Genomic DNA, 23,951 nt, shown 5'->3' on the forward strand with positions numbered 1-23,951 from the left:
TGCAAGCATACCAATAAGTTTCCCTGTAAATGTTGTTTTTCTAATAAGTAACTCAGGTTTCTTCAAATAGTCCTGATATAAGACAGCCTGGTATTAGGTCAATATCTTTATCTTCCTCAGTGCAAGAAAATGTAGAGACATCTCTACAACTTCAAGAGAGTTTGGGAGCTTTCCTAGGACCCCAATGAATATAATCTCCCTCAAGTTCTTGATTGATTTCCTGGCCTTAACTGAACTACTTATGAGTTTAAGGAAAATCTATTTTTCCCCTAATAAAAACTAATTGCTTTGTAAATTTTCGTCCCAAAAATGTTGTACATTATCAGTGATATGTCGCTGTAATATTGCCATAGTTATATATATCATGGCATCGATTTTAGAGGTAGAAGGGATCTCAAAGGTTTAGTTCAATGCCCACATTTTAAAGTTAAAGAAACTATGGATAAAAGAAGAGGAATGACTTGGTAAGTAGTAAGTAACAGAGCTAGGATTCAAACTCAAGACCTTCATATCCATAGCTCTTTCCAATCAACAATAAATCTCAGAAAAACAGACATGATGGCCTAAATACAAAGGAATTTTATCCAGTTGCTTCTTTGAACTAAGCAGCTATACTACCAATGAATATAATTTCATTTGGTGAACAAGATTTTGAACATAATCTTTGTGCTTTTTATAGGCCAGGGTTCCCTTTGCCAATCTCTACTGACAAAAATCATGTGCTTAACTTTGGACATTCAGAGTTGATGTCACTAATAGATTATATCCTGTTATCATTTCTGTGGAATTTGCATGTCATTTGATATTGAACAATTTGGTTATAATCTTTAACTCTGATCTTTATTCCTGACAATTTGTAATGAAAACAAGCAAATTATTATTCCAACTTTTTCTGCCAAGCTTTAATCATAGGTAAGCTGTCACAAAATGGAAGAAGAAAACCAAATAAACATTATAAAATTACCTTGCATCTAAATAGCATTTTTATAGCCTGGTCCTGTAAGAACTTCTTATCCTGTGGATTTTCGGTGTTATTGAATTTCTTGATGAACTCTTTTGTGATTAACAGAGGTTTTCTAAACAAGTAAAAAATGATTACGGTTATCCTTGCTGATTTCTAAATAATCAAGGTCAACCTGTTAAACATAACATTCCTAGAAAAAATGTTTTTCATTTACCAAAATAAACTCAAGGAGATCAATAATCTAGAATTATGAGAGTCATTAAAATTAGAAGATAAAGTAGTTTTAATGACTGTAAAAAGATGGAAAATTTCCAGTCACTCCTGATTTAAGAGAAATTACAAAAGACTAAACAGATTAATTCAAACACATAAAAATAAAGGTTTGTTTTTTTTTGCAGCAGAAAGAAATATGCAGGGCAAGAATGAAACAGACTAGGACAGAAAAAATTACAATAAACAATACAAAGTAGTAAAGGACCATAGTAATCTAGTGGTTGATAAACTCAAAGAGCCAAGTTCTGGGGGTCAAAATTCAACATTTGACAAAAATTACTGGAAAAATTGGAAAGCAGTTTGACAGAAACTAGGCATACACCAACATCTCACACTGTATACCAAGATAAAGTTAAAAATGGATAAATGACTTAGACATAAAGGGTAATATCATAAGTAAATTAGAGGAGCATGGAAAAATGTATCTGTCAGATCTATGGATAAAGGAATAGTTAAGGACTAAACAAGAGATAGAGGAGATTACAGGAAATAAAATAGATAATTTTGATTACATGAAATTAAAAAGATTTTGCACAATAAAAATTAATGCAGTCAAAATTAGAAGGAAAACAGGAAATGGAAAAAAAATTGCAACAAGTTTCTCTGATAAAGGCCTCATTTCTCAAATATATAGGAAATTGAGCCAAACTTTGAAAAATAAGAGCCATTTCCAAGTCAATAAATGGTAAAAGAATATAAAGAAACAGTTTTCAGTAGAAGATAGCAAAGTTCTAGAAAGCCTCATGAAAAAATGATCTAAATCACTACTAATCAGAGAAATGCAAATTAAAACAACTCTGAGAAACCACCTCACATTTATCAGACTGGCCAACATGACAGAAAATGAAAATGACAAATGCTGAGAGCAAATGTGAAAATAATTGCAACACTAATGCACTGTTGGTGGAGCTGTGAACTAGCCCAAATATTGTGAAAAACAATTTGAAATTACATCCAAAGTGCTGTAAAACTGTGCATACCATTTGATCCAGCAATACTCTAGGGCCTGTATTGTAAAGACATCAAAGAAAAGGAAAAAGGACCTATTTATACAAAAATATTTATAGCAGCTCTTTTTATGTTTTCTAAATAATTGGAAATTGAGGACATGCCCAACAATTAGGGAACAGCTGAATAAACTGTGGTATATGATTATGTTGGAGTCCTCTTGTGCTATTAGAAATGAGGGGCAGGATGGCAGAACCAAGATGGCAGAGAAAAAGCAGGAATTCCCCTGAGCTCTCCCAAATTCACCTCCACACAACTTCAAATGATACCTAAAAACAAATTCTGGAGAGCAAAACTCACAAAAAGGGTAAACAATTTTCCAGACCAAGACAACTTGGCAAGTTTGCTGGAAACTTGGAAGGTCGGCAGGAAATGTCTATCAAACTGGTGTGAGAGTGGGACAAGGTCCAATGCAGGCTGTACCAGCACAGGCCACAACACAGGAAACTAGCAGCAAGCCTTGGGGGTGACTGAATCTGCATGACAGTAGTTCTTCAGGAGCTTGCAGCCCACAGGCAGCAAGAAGATAGGACAATTGGTCAAAAGAAGATTATATGGGTCCCTTTGATGGGACTGGGTGCAGGAGCATGGGTCCAGACTGCATTCCTGCATTCCAGTCCCAGGGCAGGGAGGATCACTAGCATACTACAGCTTGTAGCAGCAGAGGAGCAGGAACCCTGGCCACAGTTCCAAGGCAGAAAAGAGTGTTTGTGAGCATTCATAGACCAGAGAATAGGCCAGGAGAGTCATAAAAACACCTCTCCTTAGATCACACCATCTTGGAAGTAGTGAAAGCTTACATACCTCCATAACTAACTCTGAAAAGTGCTAAACAAAAAACCTGAAGCCTGGGGCAGGGCCTCCCCCCTTCCAGGCTGAGAGTAGAGTCCAACTTTAATATAATGTTAAAAGACAAGAAACAGGCTAGAAAAATGAGCAAATAAACAATAAAAAAAAAAGAAAAGTTACTATGGTGACAAAGAAGCTCAAAACACAAACTCAGAAGACAACAAAGTCAAAACTGTTTCATTCAAAACCTCTAATAAAAATGTTAATTGGTCTCAGACCCCAAAAAATTCCTAGAAGAGCTCAAAAAGGATTTTTTAAATTAGAGATGTAGAGAAAAATAGGGAAAAATTGGGAGAATTGGGAAATGACAGTGATGTAAGAAAATCATGAAAAAAGCGTGAACAGCTAGTAAAGGACACACACACACAAATACTGAAGAAAATAACACCTCAACAAAATAGGTCAAATGGTAAAAGAGGCACAAAAATACAATGAGAAAAAATGCCTTGAAAAACAGAATGTCAAAATAAAAAAGATGTATCAAAATCAATGAAGAGAAGAACTCCTTAAAAAGCAAAATTGGTCAAATGGAAAAAGAGGTTAAAAAATTCTTTAAAAAAAAAACTCATAAAGCAGAATTGGCTAAATGGAAAAAAAGGTACAAAAGTTCAATGAAGAAAATAATTCTTCAAAAATTAGAATTGAACAAAATGAAGTTAATGACTCCATGTAACATCAAGAACTATAAAACAAAGTCAAAAGAATAAAAAAATAGAAGAAATGTGAAATATATGATAGGAAAACAACTGACCTGTAAAATAAATTGAGGAGAAATAATTTAAGAATTATTGGACTATCTGACAGCCATCAAAGAAAACCTAGATATCATCTTTCAAGTAATAATCCAGGAACACTACCTTGATATTCTAGAACCAGAATGTAAAATAGACATTGAAAGAATTCATCAATCATCTCCTGAAAGAGATCTCAAAATGAAAACTCCTAGGAATTTTATAGCCAAATTCCAGAGCCCCCAGGTCAAGGACAAAATATTATAAGCAGCAAGAAAGAAACAATTTAAATACTGTGGAGTCACAGTTAGGATAACACGAAATTTAGGAGCTTGTGCATTAGAGGATCAGAGGGCTCAGAACATGATATTCTTTAAAGCAAAGGAGCTAGGACTATAACCAAGAATCAACTATCCAGCAAAACTGAGAATAATCCTTCAGGGAGAAAATAGATATTTAATGATGAAAAGACCAGAGCTAAATAGAAACTTTGACTTTCAAATACAAGACTCATAAGAAGTAGAAAAAGGTAAACAGAAAAGAGAAATCATAAGGAATTTAATAAGGTTAAACTGCTTACTTTCCTACATGGGAAGATGATACTTATAAATCTTAAGTACTTTCTCATGATTAGGGCAGTTAGAAGGAGTGTACATAGACAGAGGTGTGTTGAATAGGATGAGATGTCTGAAAAAATAAAATTAAAGGGTGAGAAAGAGAAATGTACTAAGAGAAGGAAAAAGGGAGAGATAAAATGGGGTAAATTATCTCACATAAAAGAGTCATGAGAAAGCTTTTACAGTGGAGGGGAAGATAGGACCTGCAGGAGGGGCATTTGAACCTTACTCATCAGAATTGGTTTAAAGAGGAACAACATGCACACTGAGTTGGGTACAGAAATCTATCTTATCCTCCTGGAAAGCAAGAGGAGAACGGGATGGAAACAGGGTCATGGCTGAAAGAAGGGCAGGTGGATTGGGGGAAGCACTTGTTGGAAGCAAAACACTTTTGAGAATGGACAAAGTGAAAGGAGAGAGAAAATAGGATAAACAAGGGGGTGGGAATAGGATGAAGAGAAATACAGTTAGTAATCATAACTTTGAAAAAAATCTTTACGGCAAGTTTCTCTGATAAAGGCCTCATTTCTCAAATATATGGAGAACTGAGTCAAAATTATGAGAATACAAGCCATTCTCCAATTGATAAATGGTCAAGTGATATGAACAGGCAGTTTTCAGATGACGAAATCAAAGTTATCCATAGTCATATAAAAATGCTCCAAATAACTATTGATTAGAGAAATGCAAATTAAAACAACTCTGAGGTGCCACCCCACACCTATAAGATTAGCTAATATGACAGAAAAGGAAAATTACAAATGCTAGTGGAAATGTGGAAAAATTGGTACACTAATGCACTGTTGGTGAAGAAGAGGCTAGAAATAGGCAAGAAAGGCACTTTAATTAATTCAACCATTCTACAGAGCAATGTGGCACTATGCCCAAAGGTCTATAAAACCACATGCACCTTTTGACCCAGCAATACCCCTACTAGGTTTGTGTCCCAAGGAGATTAAAAAAAAGGAAAGGGGCAATATATACAAAAATATTTACAGCATCTCTTTTAGTGGTGGCAAAGAATTGGAAACTGAGGGGATGCCTATCAACTAGGAAATGGTTAAACAAGTTGTGGTATATAATTGTGACAGAATATTATTATGCTATAAAAAATGATGAGTGGGGTGCTCTCAGAAAATACTAGAAAGACTTACACGAACCAATGCAAAGTGAAATGAAAACAACCAGAACAACATTGTACGTAGTAAAAGCAATATTGTACAATGATCAACTGTGAATGACAGCTCTTCTCAGCAATAAAATGATCCAAGACAATTCTGAAGGTCTTATGAAACATGCTATCCATCTCCAGAGAAAGAACTGATGGGGTTCTGAATGCAGATTGAAACATCTTTTTTTAAACTTTATTTTTATTGGGTTTTTTTTGTTGTTGTTATTGTTCTGTGTTTTCTTTCACAACATGACTTTTTTTTAAATGACTGGACATGTATAACCTATATCAAACTGCTTGCCTTCTCAATGAGGGGGGAGGGGATAGAGGAAAAAAAAGAATATGGAACTCAAAATTGTTTTAAATGCAAAAATTGTTTTTATATGTAATTGGGGGGAAATAAAATGTTCAATAAATAAATTTTTAAAAAGGAAATAACAAGCAAGATGATTTCAGAAAAGCCTGGGAAAACATACATGAACTCATGCAGTGTGACATGAACAGAACCAGGAGAATATTGCACACAGGAAGCACAACATTGTAAGGATGATCAACTGTGAAAGACAATGATCCAAGAAAATTCCAAAGGATCAATGATGAAAAATGATGAACTCTAAATGCAGATCAAAAAATCATTTTTTAAAAACTTTTAAATTTTTTATTTTTTTTGTGCTTTCTTTTCCAACATGGCTAATATGGACATGTTTCGCATGACTTTACATGTATAATTGAAATCAAAGTGCTTGTCTTCTTAAGGAATGGGGAGGAGGGAAGAGAGGGAGGGAATCTATAACTCAAAATTTTTAAAAATGATTGTTAAAAATTATTTTATATGTAATTGAGAAATATTTAATAAAAATTTAAAAAACCTCCAAGACTGTTATTCTAGTTATTTTGGCCCAGCTGTTGAAAAATATTACAAGAAAAACAGTTTAACAAGCATAAAGCATAACTGATTTTCGATAATGTCCCAAGTCATCCAACCACACTGGCTCATTTTGTAAGAATGTGAACATGCGAATTCACTTTGATATGGATAAAGCTCTGTGCATCTACCAGTGTGTATATAAAGGTTTAAAGAAAGATAAGACAATTTGGTCTATACTTACTAAATTATTTTAAACAACAATGACATTTTCACCATATCATCTGCATGTAAACTTATTTGTAGGTACAATATTAGGTCATTTTTAAAAATAATTTTCAAAAAATTTGCTTTTTATAACTACTGTATTATTTTGTTCATAATGATCTTGAATCAGAAATAAATTTTTATTCTTTGATACTATATTAATAAAAGAAAAATATTTTTAAAACATTTAATTGCATATGTAACCCTTGGTTCAAAGTGCCAATTGTATGAGACATTCTCCTCCCTGATTGATTACTTAATGCCCTGTGCCTGCATAAGGGGAGGGCCAGATTTGGTGAGAGTAGGAAAGAAGAGAGATTTAGCTTCTTCTGGCTTCCAGCTCTGAGAGAGATGGCCATTCCAATCTTTTGTCAGGTCGATAAAAGGAGAGAAAGACTATAAGAAGTAGCCATCGTGAAAGGAGTCTCTATCACATCCTTTCCCACAGTTTGCTACATATTGGAAACTTCTGGGAGTTTCTCCTGGAGAAACTAATTCTCACTCTAGATTGAGCTGATTTATCTTCCTCCAAAGGGAGAATTAATTCAATCATTCTTATCTGATATACATTCTCTAATGTAAACTTTCTCTGATAGCTATTTTGCTATTAACTTGAATAAATGTGTTTCTTTGCTATTTGCTTAGGTGTCCATTGTGGAACTGGAATTTGGTGGAACCGAAGTCAATCTCCTTTCCCCATTAAGAAATAGTGATGAGGAGCTGCAGCATGAACCTAAAATTTTCATTTCTTAGACTAATGATATTTAAGAAAGTGGAGAGATATAATTCTAAGCTAGTAAACTACCACTCTGAGGAAATCTGAGTAGACTGCCTCTGGACCAAATTTTCTGCTATCTTTCCTAGAAGTAATCAAAGTCAAGTCAGCCACATTACAAATATTTCCACTGGGTTGGGAACCATACCTACTTCCTGGACACAGTCCCAGGGCAGAGAACAGCACTTTAGGTTGCAAGGATGCAGGGGCCTTAAAGAGCAGTATCACTTGCAAGGGAGCAGGGACCCTTCCGGGTTAAGGATGTGTGCAGACAAGTATAGGATAGAATTTTATTTAAACATTTTAAATAGACATTTATATATATAGAACCTTTCTTTTCTTTTTCCTTTGCTATTTAGATGTTAACTGTATGTTTGATATGTTTCATTCTCATATCTTTCTCCAATTTTTCCTCTATCACTCTTACTTGGTTTTTAAAAGTTTTTAGCTCTCCTGGGAATTCTTGTTGAGCTTGTGTCCAATTCACTTTTTTTTTTCCTTTGAAATTTTGCTTGTAGCTGTTTTGACATTGTGGCCTTTTTCTAAGTTTGTGTCTTGATCTCCCTTATCACCACTTTTTATGGCTTTTTATAGTCGGGTTATTTTTTGTTGTTGTATACCTGTTTTCCTAGACTATTGACTTTGAACTTTAAGTTAAAGCTGGTCTCAGTTCCTGACATTCAATTCAGAATAGGGGACTATGCCGGACTTCAGGCTTTTTCACAGTGTTATCTTCAGAGCTAGTTATGAACTATAAGGAAAGCTGAGCGCTGCCAATCAACACTTTTAGATTTTGTTGCTAGAGAAGACTTTTGAGAGTCCCTTGGGCAGCAAGGAGATCAAATTAGTCAATACTTAAAGAAATTAATTCAGACTATTCACTGGAAGGTCAAATACTGAAGCTGACACTTAAATACTTTGGCCACATAACTAGAAAATAGGGTTCATTGGAAAAGACCCTGATGTTGGGAAAGATTAAAGGCAAAAGGAAAAGAGCATGGCAAAGGATGAAGTGGATAGATAGTGTCATGGATAGATTTCAGGAGATAGTGGAGAATAGAAGGGCTTGGTGTGTTATGGTCCATGGGATCACAAAAAGTCAGACATGACTGAATAACTTAACAACAACAACAACAACACACTCTTACCAGGTTGTTCTTTTTAAATCACCTCCCTCATCATTTCTTATAGCAAAATAGTGTACCATCACAATCATACACTATAACTTGTTCAGCCATCCCCCAATTTATGGTCATCCCCTTAATTTCCAAATCTTTACCACCACAAAAAGAGCTGTTAGAAATGTTTTTGTACATATAGGTCTATTTCTCTTTGGGATATAGACCTAATAGCAATATTGCTTGGTCAAAGAATATGAACAGTTTATACGCCTTTGGGTTTAGTTCCAAATTTTTTCTCCAGACTGGCTGAAGAATAGGAATGCATAATTCCACTAAGTGCATTAGTGTACCTATTTTTCCATATCTCCTCTAGCATGTGTCATTTTTCCTTTTCTACCATGTTAGCTAACTTGATGAGTGTGAGGTGGTACCTCAGAGTTGTTTTAACTTGCATTTCTCTAATTATTAGTGTTTTAGATAATTTTTATATGACAATAGATGGCTTTGCTTTCTTATACTGAAAACTGCCTGTTCATATCCTTTATCTATTTATCAACTGTAGAATAGATCTTATTTTTTATAAATTTGGTTTGGTTCCCTATATATTTGGGAAAAAAGGCCTTTATCAGAGAAACTTGATGAGAATTTTCTCCCAATTTCCTGATTTCCTTCTAAATTTGGTTTCATTAGTTTTCTTTGTGCAAAATATTTAATTTCATGTAATAAAAATTACCCATTTTGCCTCCTGCAATCCTTTCTATCTCTTATTTGGTCATAAACTCTTCCATTATCTATAGATCTGACAGGTAAATTATTCCAAGCTCCCCTAATTTGCATATATCACCCTTTATGTCTAACTCATATACAAATTTAGACTTTATCTTGGTATACAGTATGAAAGACTGGTCTATGCCTACTTCCCTTATAAGCAATCTGGTGACTGCTTTCTGGTTTTCCCAACACTTTTTGTTAAAATAGCAAGTACTTGCCCCAAAACTTGTTTCTTTGGGTTTATCAAACACTATATTACTATTGTCATGTACTATTGTATATTGTGTGCCTATTCTATTCCACTGATCAATCACTCTATTTCATAAAAAATACCAGACTGTTTTGATGATTACTGATTTGTAATATAGTTTGAAGTCTGGTACTCCTAGGCTGTCTTCCTTTTTTTTTTTTTCATTGATTCCTTTGATATTCTTGACCTTTCATTTCATTTTATTTAAATTAAATTAAATTTATTTGTTTTTAATTTTTAACATTAACTTCTATTAGATTTTGAGTACTAAATTTTCTCCCCCTCCCTCTGCTCTCCCATTCCCAAGATGGTGTGAAATCTGATATAGGCTATACATGTACAATCACATTAAACATATTTCCACATTAGTCATGTTGTAAAGAAGAATAAGAAGCAAAGGGAAAAACCACAAAAAAAAAGAAACAAAAAAAAAGATAGAAAATAGTATGCTTTGATCTGCATTCAGCCTATACTGTTCTTACCTGGATGTGGATAGCATTTTCCATCATGAGTCTTTTGAAATTGTCTTAGATCCTTGCATTGCTGAGAAGAATTAAGTCTATCAAAGTTGGTCATTGCACAATGTTGCTATTACTGTGCTCAATGTTCTCCTGATTCTGCTCACTTCACTCTGCATTAGTTCATATAAGTCTTTCTAGGTTTTTCTGGAGCCTACCTGCTAATCATTTCTCATGGAACAATAACATTCCATTACATTCATATACCACAACTTGTTCAGCCATTTCCCAATTGATGAATATCCCTTCAATTTCCGATTATTTGGCCACCACAAAAAGAGCTGCTATAAATATTTTTGTACATGTGGTACATGTAGTACATGTGCATGTGCATCCTTTTCCCATTTTTATGATCTCTTTGGGATACAGACCTAGAAGTGGTACTTCTGGGTCAGTGGGTTTTATAGCCCTTTGGGCACAGTTCCAAATTGCTCTCCAGAATGGCTGGATAAGTTCACAACTTCACCAACAATGCGTTAGTGTTCAAATTTTCCTATATCTTCTCCAACATTAAACATTAAACAAAATAAACATTAAACAAAACAGGAAACGTTTTCCTGTTTTGTCACATTAGTCGGTCTGATAGGTGTGATGTGTTGACCTTTCATTCTTCCACATGAATTTTGTTATTTCTTTTTCTTCTTCTGTAAAATAATTCTTTGGTAATCTAATTGGTATGGCACTGGATAAGTCCATTAATTTAGGTAGAATTGCCATTTTTAGTACACTGGTTTGGCCTACCCATGAGCAAGTAATATTTCTCCCTTTGTTTGGATCTGTATTTATGTGAAAAGTTTTTTGTAATTGTTGTCATATAGTTCCCAGACGTGTCTTGGCAGATAGAGTCCCAAGTATTACATATTGTCTGCAGTTATTTTAAATTGAATTTCTCTTTCTCTCTCTTCTTGTTGGGTTTGATTGGTAATATGTAGAAATGCTGATGATTTATGTCCTGAATCTTTGCAGTTATTAATAATTTCTACCAATTTTTTACTTCATTCTCTTAAGTATACCATCATATCATCTGCAAAGAGTGATATGTAGGAAAGAGTGTTTCCTCATTGCCTATTCTTATTCCTTCAATTCCTTTTTCTTGTTCTATCCTTATAGCTAGCATTTCTAAATTAAAACTTTTTTTTTACAAACAAATCCAATGCACCTAATATTACAAGGGAAAAAATTAACTTCAAGAAATCTTTCTTATCAAGTTTCTCTAAGAAAGGTTTCATATCTGACATATACAAGAAAGTACTCAAATATATGAGAATAAAAAAAACTATAAAAGAATAAAAGAAAAAAAATGACCAGTTGACATTTAAAGGATATGAAGATAGTTATATATACATATATTTTATGAAAAAAGTTCCAAATCACTAATAAACTAGAAAAATTAAAATTAAAATATCTCTGAAGTCCACCTGAAACCTATCAGATTGACCAAATTGACAAAAAATGAAAATGGCAAATGTTGGAGGGGCTATTAGGGTGAAACTATGAATTGGTCCAGCCATTCTGGAAAGCAATTTCAAACAATATCCCCCCAAATTAATAACTTTTGACTCAGTGATACCATTAGTAAGTCTATAGCCCAAAGAGATCTCAGAAAGAGTAAAAGGTCCTACATATACAAAAATAGTTACAGCAGTTCTTTCTGTAGTGACGAAGAACTAGAAACTGAGAGGATACCTATGAATTAGGAATATCTGAAAAAATCTGTGGCATATGAATATAATGGAATATTACTGTGCTATAAGAAACTATGAAAGAATGAAATCACCATTTATTAAACATCTACTGTGTCAGCCACCATGCTAAGTACTTTATAAATATTATCTCATTTAATTCTCACAACAACTCTGGGAGATAGATGCTATTATGATCCTTCTTCTGCAGCTGAGTAAACTGAAGTAGACAAGAGATTAAGTGATTTACCACAACTAGTAAATGTCTGATGCTGAACTCAGATCTTCCTGACTCCAGGGCCAATGCACCACCTAGCTGCCGCTGATGAGAAAGTTTCAGAGAAGACTTCTATGAAGTGACAGAATGAAGGAGAAAAAGGAGAACAATTTATACTATAACATCAGCTTGGCACAAAAGAAACTATTTTTTAAAGAATTCTAATCAACACAATGATTGATCATAACATGAGAGGACTGATGATGAAGAATGTTACCTATCACCTCCTCACAGAGTTTGTAGACAAATGTGCAAAATGAGACATGCATTTTTGGACTTGGACAATGTTGGAATTTGTTTTGTTTGACTATGCTTATTTCTGCAAGGCTTTTGATTTTCTTTTTCAGGAAGGAATGAAAAGGACTTTGGAGGAAGAAAGATAAATGCTTGATAACTGAAAAAAACCCAGAAATTTAATTTTAAAAATTAATTTAAAAGAAACTTTGTTATAGAAGAGTGCCACCTCATCTTTTGAGGAGGTCAATACAGGTAAGAGCATAGTGAGGTTTGGAAATGATGTGGAGGAGGAGAGATAAAGACAGTCTCTATCTCACAATCTTCGTAAAGTAGACAGTGAGGTTATCAGCTGAGAAGGAGAAGAGTAGACCTGGAACTTGAGAGCAGAGGAAAAACAGGCAAGGTTCAAGATGAAGTAGAATCGAAGTAGAATTCAAGTAGAATGGCAGGAAGAAACACAGCTTACCCTCCCCAGTCAAGCCTCCTTCACAAAGATCTAGAACACGCATAAGACTGCATTCTAATAGTGGAATCTAAGAAAAAAGTTACAGTGAGTCGTTTTTCTAGCCCGCTGCAGTTTAGACTAGGCAGAAAAGTCTAAAGACACTAGAGATGGGGTCAGGCTACAAGATTCCAGCTCCAGTGACTAAGAGAGATTGGGAACCACAGGAGAAAGTGTCAGAGCAGAAAAAGACAAAATATTACAGAGTGAAGGAATCGGTGTTTTCTGGCAACTCTGCTACTCACTATCCAGTTTGTGATCAGACTGATGGGGGGATCTACACCTTGGGGGGGTAGAGTGGTCACTAGCAGGCATTGGTTATCTACTAAGCAAGGAAAAAGTTCAGAGGGGCAGCTGGTGGCGCAGTGGATAAAGCACCAGCCCTGAAGTCAGGAGGACCTGAGTTCAAATGCGGCCTCAGAACAAACACTTGATTACTAGCTGTGTGACCCTGGGCAAGTAACTTAACCCCAATCGCCTAACCAAAAAAAAAAAAAAGGAAGAAGTTCAGAAGCAAAAAATAGCTGTGTACTCTAATACTAGGAATAAAATGGGAACTCTATACTAGCCTCCAGCCCAGGTCGAAGCCTGGAGTGGTAATAAGGGCAGGAGTCTTAAACCAAAGGGGAACCAGCAGTTCAGTTGCTCTGAACCTGCAAAGCATCCTAGCAAGCTAATAGTGGCTAAGTCCAAGAACAGATACATAGAAATAGCATGTAAATGTCAAACTAAAAATTTCAAAAACTTTTGAGAGGAAGAATCATTCCAAATTTCCATTTATAATTCTACTATGAAAGGTAACCATTTGTTAGTTTAAATATTACTTTAAATTAAACATTAAATATTAAAAAATATTATTCTAAACCTAGAGTGTTACTAGCACTATCTGAAAATACAGAATAAGGTGCTCTCTTAACCATAAAATATACAATTCAAATGATACAGACAAATAAAACAAGAAAATGGTGAATTGTCAATGAGAAGGTAACAGGACCCTAGTTACTGAATTTAAACAACCAATCAACAAGCATGTATTAAGCCCTTGCTATGTTCTAGGCACTGAGGATACAAGAACAAAAATGAGACAGATTATTATATAAACTAAATTCCTGGGGGAAATTGTTATACAGTCTGCCCTGCTGATGACAGTTTAGAAACAACCATTAGGTGAATTCACATGTATATCAGTCAATAAACAATTACTAAGTACCTACTGTTTACCAGGCACTTTGATAAGTGCTGGAAATACAAGGAGGTAATCCCTGCCCTTAAGGAGCTCACAGTCTAATGAGGGAGATAACAAGCAAAAGAAAAAAATATATGTATAAGACTACATACAGGATAAATTGGAAATAATTTGCTTTTTTAAAGCAAAATACTGGAATTAAGAAGAATTGGGAAAGGTTATCTGTGAAAGTTGAGACTTAAAGGAAGAAGCCAAGAAGCTAAGCTGAAAGATGAAGTAAGTATCTTGTTCATAGAACAGCAAGGTGGCTAGTCACTTGTTTGAAGAGTACATGGCAAGAAGTAGGGTGTATGAAGACTGGAAAGGTAGAAGGGGCCTAGGTTGTAAAGGGCTGTGAATGCCAAAAAGATGTTATGGTTGATCCCAGAGGCTATGATTAGTTGGTTGTTGTCCTTTGTAGTGAAAGGGGACCAAAATGACATCACTATGTTGGGGTCAATGTACAGTGTTTCAGACTGTGGCTGATCCAACCAATATGAAGTTGGAAGTTTTTATCACAACTTAGACAAAAATAGTCTGTACAAACATTTGGCATGAAGATGTCTCTAAATCTGTGCGTCTCACATTTCTTTTATCTTCTGCTCTGCTCACAGAGCACAGCACCTTCCTTGATGCCAGCATTCCATACTGGACAGGCCTGTCTCCCATATCTCACAATTACTTTCAAAGTTCTGCAGAGAGACCTAGAGAGTGTCCTTGTAATGCTTCTACTTGTATGAGTTCTCTGTAAAATAGTCTTTCAGGCAAATGTACATTTGTCATTTGAATATGACCAGGCCATCAGAGTTACACTTTTAGCGGTAGAGTTTGGATATTTGACAATTCAACTCAAGAAAGGACCTCAGTACCCAGTACCTTATCAGGTGATCTTCGGAATCTTCTTAAGTCAATTCAAATGGAAGCAACCCAGTTTCCTGGCATGGTACTGGCATACTATACAGGTTTCAGAGGCATACAATAATGAAGTCAGCACAGTGACTCCACAGACCTTCAGTCTGGTAGGCAACCTAAAACCTCTTCTCTCCCACACTTTCCCTCAGAGCCTCACAAACACTGAGCTAGCTCTGGCAATGCATGTGTCAACCTCATCATCTATATGGACATTCCTGGAAAGTGTACTGCCAAAATAAGTTAATTTATCCACAGCATTCAAAATTTCTCCATTTGCTGTAACCAATGGTTCCACGTATGGGTGGTGTACCACTGGCTGATGGAGAACCTCTGATTTCTTAGTGTTAATAGGCCAAAATTAGCACAAGGAGCAGAGAAATCAATACATGCTCTGTTGCATCTCAGCCTCAAAGGCTGAGTTGAGGGAATAATCATTTGCAAACAAAAAATCATGTACCAATTCTCCCTCCACTTTAGTCTTAGCTTATAGCCTTCTCAAGTCAAATAATTTATAACTAGTTTGGGATTTGATCTTGATGCCATTTTCATCCTTGTTGAAGGCATCCAACATCATAAGAACTTCATGCTAAAAAGCATGGGAGCAAGTACCACTGCCCAGTTTCATTCTGTTGGTGACTGAGAAAAGCGCAAGAGCATCATCCATTATCCAGCACCTGTATGAGAATGCCATCATGGAACTGGTGATGAACTTTGGGCATCCAGATTTTTCCATCGTCTTCCACAAGCCTTTGACAGTATCAAAGGCCTTGGTCAGACCAATGAACATTGTGTACAGAATATTTTTTTGCTTCTGGTATTTCTCCAGGCAGCAAACACCATACTGACCGTTCCTTGGCCCTTTCTGAAGTCACACAGGCTCTCAGGTAGATAACCATCTTCCAGGTGAAGGATCAGGCTATTAAAAGGACTCTAGAGCAAGAATCTTGACAGCAATGACTACGAGAGAGACTCCTCTGTGATTGTCACAGAACAACCTATTTCCTTCTCCTTTATAGAGACAGACAATGGAAGAATACTTGAACTCCTGGGGCATAACTTCCTCTTGCCATACAACCCAGAAGATTTCAGTCAGGATCATGTCCTTATCACTAATCAATGTGGCTCCATCAGCACTGAGTAGTTTAAATGCACCATAGTCTTTGGCCCATAAATAGCCTTTAGGGCATCATAAAAGCACTTTGGATTTAAATCCCTAGTCTACCTCAATATTTTAGGATGGGAACCTGTCTAAGCAAGCTTCCCCACGCTGCTCCCTTTTCTTCCTCAGTCTTCTTTGTTCAGTTTCCTCACCTCAACATTATCTCAGTATAATACCCTAGAATTTGTGAAATAGAAAAACAGCAGGCTAATCATTTCAGACAGGACCCTTCCCCTGATGGCTAGAGTAAGAACTAGGAAAGACAAGTCAGGGCTTTTGTTTCTGGTATAATAATACCATTTTTACTGTTTGCCCCTTGCATAAAAATTACAAGCTTTATGCAATGAAAGTTCTTAAAATCTTATCAACCTGTAGTTTTAAATCTGATAGCTAAGAAGAGCTTCCTTACTAATGTAAGTACTCAAATGCTTGAGAAACAGTACGAATACTTTGTTGTTGTTGTTACTATTTAGTTGTTTTCAGTCATGTCTGACTTTTCATGAACCCTTCTAGGATTTTCTTGGCAAAGATAGTGGAGTTATTTACCATTGCCTTCACCAGTTCATTTTACAGATGAGAAAACTGAGGCAAACAGGTTAAGTGACTTGCCCAGGGTCACACTGCTAGTAAGTGTCTGAGGCCAGATGTGAACTCAGACCTTCCTGACTCCAGGCCCAACATTCTATTCATTGCACTACCTAGCCGCCCAAGTACAACTACTACCCCTCACAAACATTACATTTGAGCTAAAATGGCCTACTAGACTTTCCTCAGAAACAAAATTCCATTTTTTGCCTAGTGCCTTTGCACATTTTATGTCTGGAATGTTCTTTCTTTTCAACTGTGTCTCTTGGAATCCTTAACTTACTTTAAAGCTCAGTTTCAGTCCTGCCTCCTACAAGAAGTGATAGGAAAACAGTGGAGTTTTAGTACAGGGTGACAAAAATCACTTCGGTGGATGAATGGAAGACGGATCAGAGTGGTGAGAGACTTCAGGCAGTCAGATTTTCCAGCAAATTATTGCAATAATTCAGGCATGAGTTGACAAAGGCCTACACTAGAGTGCTGGTAGTGTCAGAGGAAAGAAGGGGGCATATTTGAGAGACACTGCAAAAGTGAAATCAACAGGTCTTGGCAATAAATTGGATAGGGAGGAGGTGGGGAGGGGAAGGAGGAGAAGAGATAGTGTGGAATCAAAGATAACTCCTAAGTTGCAAGCCTGAGGGACTGGGAAGATGGAGGAAGATGGTATTGCTCTGGGCAGTAAATAGAGGAGTTAGGAGGGTTTAGGGAGAAACATAATGAGTTCAGTTTAGGACATGTTGAGTTTAAAATATTTACTGAACATCCAGGTGGAAATGTTTGAAAGGCAGCTGAAAAGGGAGACTAGAAGTCAGAAGAGAGGTTAGGTCAAGATACATAGATTTGAGAATCATCAGAATAGATATCTATTAGGTGTACAGACAACATATAGATGTATATATTGTATATATAGCATATGCAAATTATATCTATGTAATGTTATGTAAATACAGGAAAATATTTGTATGTAATATTTTATTAAACATATAAATGTCTGGCATACCTACAAAGAGAAAAACTTCAAGTAGAGTAATATTTATATACTGAAGATGAAATCTCAGATTATAAAAGATATCTCAGAATTTGTGGGGGGAAATGTAATAATATAAATACCTTCTTTAAATATATCTAACTTAAGATTATTTAGTGGAAGGGGGTACAGAAGGCCTTGAACAATAATTGGTGTAAAAAATATTGGAGGTGACAACTCCATCCTCTGATATAATAAGCAACTCTTCACTCAGAGAGATATAATATAAATCCTAAAATAAAGTGAACAAAATCATATTCAGTTTTTCACTTCCATAATCCAACACCCCTGCAAAAGAAGGAAGTGAAATCTCTTATCTCTTCTTTGGGGTCATTCTTGAAGATCATAGTGACACCTCAATTACTTTCAGTTTTTTATACTTTCTCTTTGTACTTACATTGTTATGTTCCTTATGTATATTGTTTTCCTGGTTATACATACTTCACTTTGCATCAGTTAATATGTCTTCCCATGATTACACATTCTTTATGTTCACCATTTCTTACAAAATAGTAATACTCCATTATACTTATTTACTCCAGTTTTTTAGTCATTCTCCCATTGATGGACATCTACTTTGTTCCCAGCTCTTTGCTAATAGAAATAATGTTTTTACATATAGGTGTTGGTGTATGGAAACCTTAGTTCAAATCCCACTCAATAGTTACTATTTGTTTGACTATGGGCAGCTCATTTAACTTCCTTAGACCTCACTTTCCTGATCTGTATCTAACATTTGTGTGTGTGTGGGGGTGTGTGTGTGTGTGTGTGTGTGTGTGTGTGTGTGTGTGTGCGTGTGTGTGGTGTGGATTTGTGTAAATAGGTCCATCTGATCTGGTACGGTGAGAGTTAGCTCCTTCTTACCGTTGGCTCTCACCTTCATCTGGACACTGCCACTCTTTTCTAGCTCCTCCTTTTCATAATAACTTTCTGTCTGGTCAACTCCTTTATCACCATGGTTAGTAGTAGAAAAATCACAGACAATTTCTGGACTTGGAAGCAGTAAGATCTGGACTCAAGTCTTCCCTCAGACACTAGGTATGCAATCCTGGGCAAGTCATTTTAACCTCTCTGCCTCAGTTTTCTCATTTTCAAAATTATAGGGTTGAACTAAATGGCCTCTAAGGTCCCTTCTAACTCTAAATCTATGACATAGTTACCTCCTATAACAATTGTCTAAGTATGTACTGCCATAGAAAGTTCCAGAGCCACATAGTCTAGAACTAGCAAGCCTGTTCTAGCTATTCAAACACATGTTATAAATGATGGCATTTACAAATATATTATTATTATTAATTATTATTTTGAAACAGTGATGAAGTAAAGCATCCCATAAAGAACCTTAATACTAAGACATTTACACGGTTTATAAAGTATTTCACAAACAAGAAAGTATTTTATAATCATTTTAGTTCTTGAATTCTCAGTGGGAAATGTGTAATATTTTGTCCACCCTTCTTGAATTGTGTGACCATTCTTACTAGGACAGTAACTTATAAAACTTGATTATATGGAAAGTCAATGGCTCTATTTACAACACAAGAAATAATAAGGTTTTTAAAATTCAAACTTACCTTGGCTTTTTAATATTTACTTCAGTTACATTTTCTGAACTACGTTTCAAAAGCTCTTCATGGTAAGAGGTCGATATTACTCCAAATCTGTTTATAACAGGCACCCTGGTAATAGGCATATTCTCAGGTAATCAACCTAAAGTAAAATAGGAAAAGATATTTGAAATATGAATATGAATGTTCTACATGTGTGCATGATTGGGACAGGGACTAGTGTAAACCACCGATGTAACTCCCCATGGGAAATTGACTGGAACCTGCTTCTAGAAGAGTTGTGATAATCTATAGCCCAGTGCTTCTTAAACTGCGGGCTGGGACTACATGGGGTTGTGACCCACAGTTTAAGAAGAGCTGAAGGGGTCACGAGTGGAAAAAGTTTAAGAAGCCCTGATCTATACTATAAGTGTCTCAGAGAGATCTTGGCGAATGCCTGACATTCTTTAATTAGTGCCAGTCTATAAACCCCAGAGGGCTTACTCTTGGCACAGTTTCTACATCATCCTTCCCCCAAGAATAGTATTAAGATGCCAGATTGACAGATGAGTCCTCATCTCAGCTCTGTCCGTAGATGTTAAATTGGCTACAAAAACCAGCATCGATTCTGACTCCTGAAATCTCAGACTCCAAGACTTACACTCTCCTGACATTTTAAAACTCAGCAAGTTGAAGCCTCCAGACACCTTCCCTGATCTTCTTAATTAAGTCAAAAGAACAAATGCTGAGGTAGGCAAAGAACTAAAACCCATATTCATAGCACCAGTGTTTGACCTCAGAGGGAAAGAGCCAAAACTCTCTTGAGAAACAATGATATCTCACTAGATGCCATCAGTGAAGCGGTCATATCAAGGCAAAGGTCCACAAAGAATGTGAGCAGCCAGAAAGAAAGAGGCTGAGGCCAACAAAGGCTTTTTGAAGGCATCTCTGAAGTTTTGGTTTTACAACCGCAGCCAAAGAGACTGCTGCCCACCAGGTGGTGAGCAGACCAGAACCAGTTACAGAATGTCTACTCTTATGCTCTGAGCAAGTTCCATTCCAAATCATAACAAATCTCCTGAAAGTAGACTCCTGAGAGCCTTTTCAACATAGGAAGTTGCATTAGTGGCACTTTACACATATGCCATTCCCTATTATATATATACATACATTTATATGTGTACATAAATATACATGCATGTATGTCATGAAACCTATATGTGGAGATATATTAAAGTTTTCATCTATAGTTTCTGAGCACCTCTAAACTCCTACTCACTGCTTCACTGGCACTGAGATATCACGGGGGTCCAGGTTATGTGAGAAACATGATGGAGGACTAGACATTTGATTTGATCCCCTTGATCTCTCAATCCTCGCCAAAACATAAATTATGCTCCAAAGATAAAGAAACTTAAGCTGTCTTCATTTTTTGAGACACCCTAAATCCAAAAGAGGACATTAAAAAAAAATACTTCTACCGTGAGCTCACTCAGCACTCCTCCCCCACCTCCCATATTAAGGGTGAGGCTGCATTAGCTGACCCACACACACCTACACACCCCTCATTCTTTCCAGTGCTGTGGAGATCCCAGGTCCAGGCTGTAGTAGGACCAGGACAGACAGATAGCCACCTCTGCAGTGCTACAGACCATAGAAGCTGGGGCTGCACTGCCAACACCACTGTGGGCAGAGTTCTTCCTATAAAAGATCTTTGCAGAAGAGGCAGCAGCAGAGAAGAGGCAGAATATATCTCTGGGCTTGAAATATAGCTTAATACTATACCTCTGGGCTTATATATATGTATATATATATATAAGTCATATATATATATATGACTTAATACTATACCTCATACCCCTTTCTCCTCTGAGCCTCAGAGACCCAAATAAAAAAAAAATATCTATCCCACAGCACCAGCATGTGTGGCAGCTATCTGAACTGCCAGTGCCAGGCCAAAGAAGTGAGTAATAAAAGGAGGGAGGGGGACTGAACACATTGTGTACGTGTGTGTGTGGGGTGGGGGGTGGCATTCTGCTAAGCTTGAGAAACAGCATTCAGTATCTAGGTGAGGCCAGTTTTACCCACCCAAAAGTCACTTGGGTCAAAAATTTAAACTGGTATACTATTAACTATCCATTGTGGGAAGACTGAACTTACCAAAGATCTCAGGTAAACAAAGACCTTGAAACAGATAAATCAAGAGGGGAAACATTAACAGAAGTTAAAAAATGGCCTCTAGGGCTATTAAATGAGTTCAAGCATCAATGCATAAATACTGCAAAGCAAAGGAAAATGATACAACATTTGGGTGAGACAGAGGACTCTGGAATCTAAGGAGAATGTGGAACCAAAACATGCTATTCCTGAGTAGTTAAAAAAGAAATGAGAATTATGAGAGCAAAATTTATGGACTGAACAGCAAAAACTAGGGGCAGAATAGAAAAACTGCAATGGCAAGCAAGTCTCACTAAAATAAATGAAAGAAAAAACAGTACATCGGGGATGCAAATACACAGAAATGTCAGAAAATATAGAATAAAAGAAGCAAAAAAGAGTAATGTTAAAAGAAAATATGCTCACTATGCAAGCAATACATTTAGATCTTCAAGGTCTTAAAGATCTTAAAATGCACAGAAACAACCTAAAGATCACAGATCTCCTAGAAGAAAATGAATGGACAAAAATCCTTATCATCATAATGCAGGAACTAACATAAGTGAATTGCTCAGAATTTCTAAACACAGAGAATGAAATGTTTATTGAAAGAATTCATACATTGTTTTGAGAAAAAAACCCAAGGCTGCAAACTCCAAGACCCTTAGTAGTTAAACTGAACAATTCCCTTTAGAAACAAGATCTGTAAGCAATCAGAAGACCTTCACATACAAATGAGAGGAAATTTGAATAACTCCAGACTATTCTGCTCGCCTCAGGAAACTGCCTGAGGGAATGTAGTAAGTTCTAAAAAGCAATGGAGTTCGAGATGAAGCCCAGAATGACCTACACTGTAAATCTGAGGTCAACTATAAATGGAAAAAATGAGGGACATTCAATAATAAAAAGTCATTTTTTCTTCGAAAGAAAATCAGGCCTAAAGAGATTATTTGCTTCTCAAATGCCCTAGATAATAAGAATGAAGAAGGGACAAATGAATACAGAAGCCAAGGACAGCAACAGCAACAAAGTGACAGCAGAAAGACTAGTAAGAGACTGCCCTCTAAATGTATACAAAGAGATAGAGATGAAAATATAAGTCAGGTGAAAGTAAGTCAAGAAACGGGCCTGGGGGCATTATGAATAGAAACTGGCTATATCCTGCCCATAAACAAATCAATGTGCTTGTCTGCTTTTTCTCTTTGCAGTTTTTGGTTTGGTTTTGTTTTTTTTTTTTTTGTGAGACTACATTATAAAATGGGAGAGTGAATGAAAGGGAAAGAGGAGAGTGGGGTGATAGAGGGGAATATATGATGTGCCATGGTCAAATCAAGAGCTAAAAAAGAGGGTAAGGTGATTCTGTTGGTCTCAAAAAGAGAAGAACTCAGGGGAGTGGGTGAGAAGGTGACAAAAAGGATTGAAAAGGGAGAGGGAAAAGAGGGAGGTCTTGCTTTAGTGGGAGAGAGTTTCAATGACCACCTGTCCTACCTTGGAACAAAGGGAGTTGGATATTCTGAGGACAACTGACACCTGAGGAAGTGGGTGGGCACAGACTCAGGGAGGAGATTTTGAGGCAAATGGAGAAAAGAAGATAACAGTGGGGAGGTATATATCAAAGGTGAGGAGAGAGGAGAGAGGTCCTACCGTAGGGTAGTGTTTTCTCTGTCACTTGCAAGAATTGGTGATTTGTCTTTGTTCAGGAGTGAGGCACAAAGGAAAGGGGGAATACATGGGGCAGTCTCTACAAGGCAGTGGCAGATCCTTTAGGATACAGGGGAGATCTTGGAATGGATACTTTGGAAATTATGATTCCATGAGGAATACAGAGAATAGAGACTAGGTAATTATAGGGACCAGGAAAGAGAAGATGAGGCACTAGAGGAGACAAAAGAAGAAGATAGATAGTGAATAAAGTGAGAGAAATCTTCTCTGGAGAGGGGCACCAAAAAAATGAAATTTAGAAAAGTAGTGAACAGAGCTAGTTGAAGGTGAGAAGAGGGAGAGGAAATCAATTGACTGAGGCGAGGAAAAAAGGGGAAGAATTAAATAATCAGATAAAATCAGGAACTAAAAAGGAACCAACAAGCAAAACCCCAAAGGGAAAAAGGTAACTAAAGGGAGGAGGAGATCAGGGTTAAGGGAAAGAGAGCCAGGGGGAACAGGGCCACCTTAAAAAAATACATTAAAGTAAATTAACTGATGAATCATTGTACTGTGTTTATAACAGAAGAGAGGAAAAACAATAACTTGAAAAAATTTTTAGAGAGAGATGAAGGGAAATATAAACCTAATAACTCTTTTAACTTTATATGCAAATCGATTAAACAATTCAATAAAATGAAAAGAGTGACAGATTGGGTAAGAAAACAAGGTTGCACAATCTATTGCTTTCAAGAAACATTTAAAAAACAAAGACTGAGGAGATGGAAAAACAATTTTACTATGTATCACGTGAATCTAA

At 36.3% G+C, this 23,951-nt stretch overlaps 1 protein-coding gene across 1 annotated transcript in view; it reads right to left on the reverse strand.

Annotated features, from left to right (window-relative positions):
• Nucleotides 1-23,951, reverse strand: part of TMEM232 (transmembrane protein 232) — a 205,809-nt gene that overhangs the window by 173,151 nt on the left and 8,707 nt on the right. Inside the window, exons 2-3 of the mRNA XM_027869187.1 lie at nucleotides 19,361-19,496; nucleotides 965-1,076 (exon numbers count right to left, since the gene is read on the reverse strand). Coding sequence (XP_027724988.1) covers nucleotides 965-1,076; nucleotides 19,361-19,479 — 231 coding nt within the window. The 5' untranslated portion in view covers nucleotides 19,480-19,496. The remainder of the gene's footprint in view (nucleotides 1-964; nucleotides 1,077-19,360; nucleotides 19,497-23,951) is intronic.

The sequence above is a fragment of the Vombatus ursinus genome, unplaced genomic scaffold, assembly GCF_900497805.2.
Source record: "Vombatus ursinus unplaced genomic scaffold, bare-nosed wombat genome assembly UNPS02014792.1, whole genome shotgun sequence".
NCBI classification, from domain to species: domain Eukaryota; kingdom Metazoa; phylum Chordata; class Mammalia; order Diprotodontia; family Vombatidae; genus Vombatus; species Vombatus ursinus.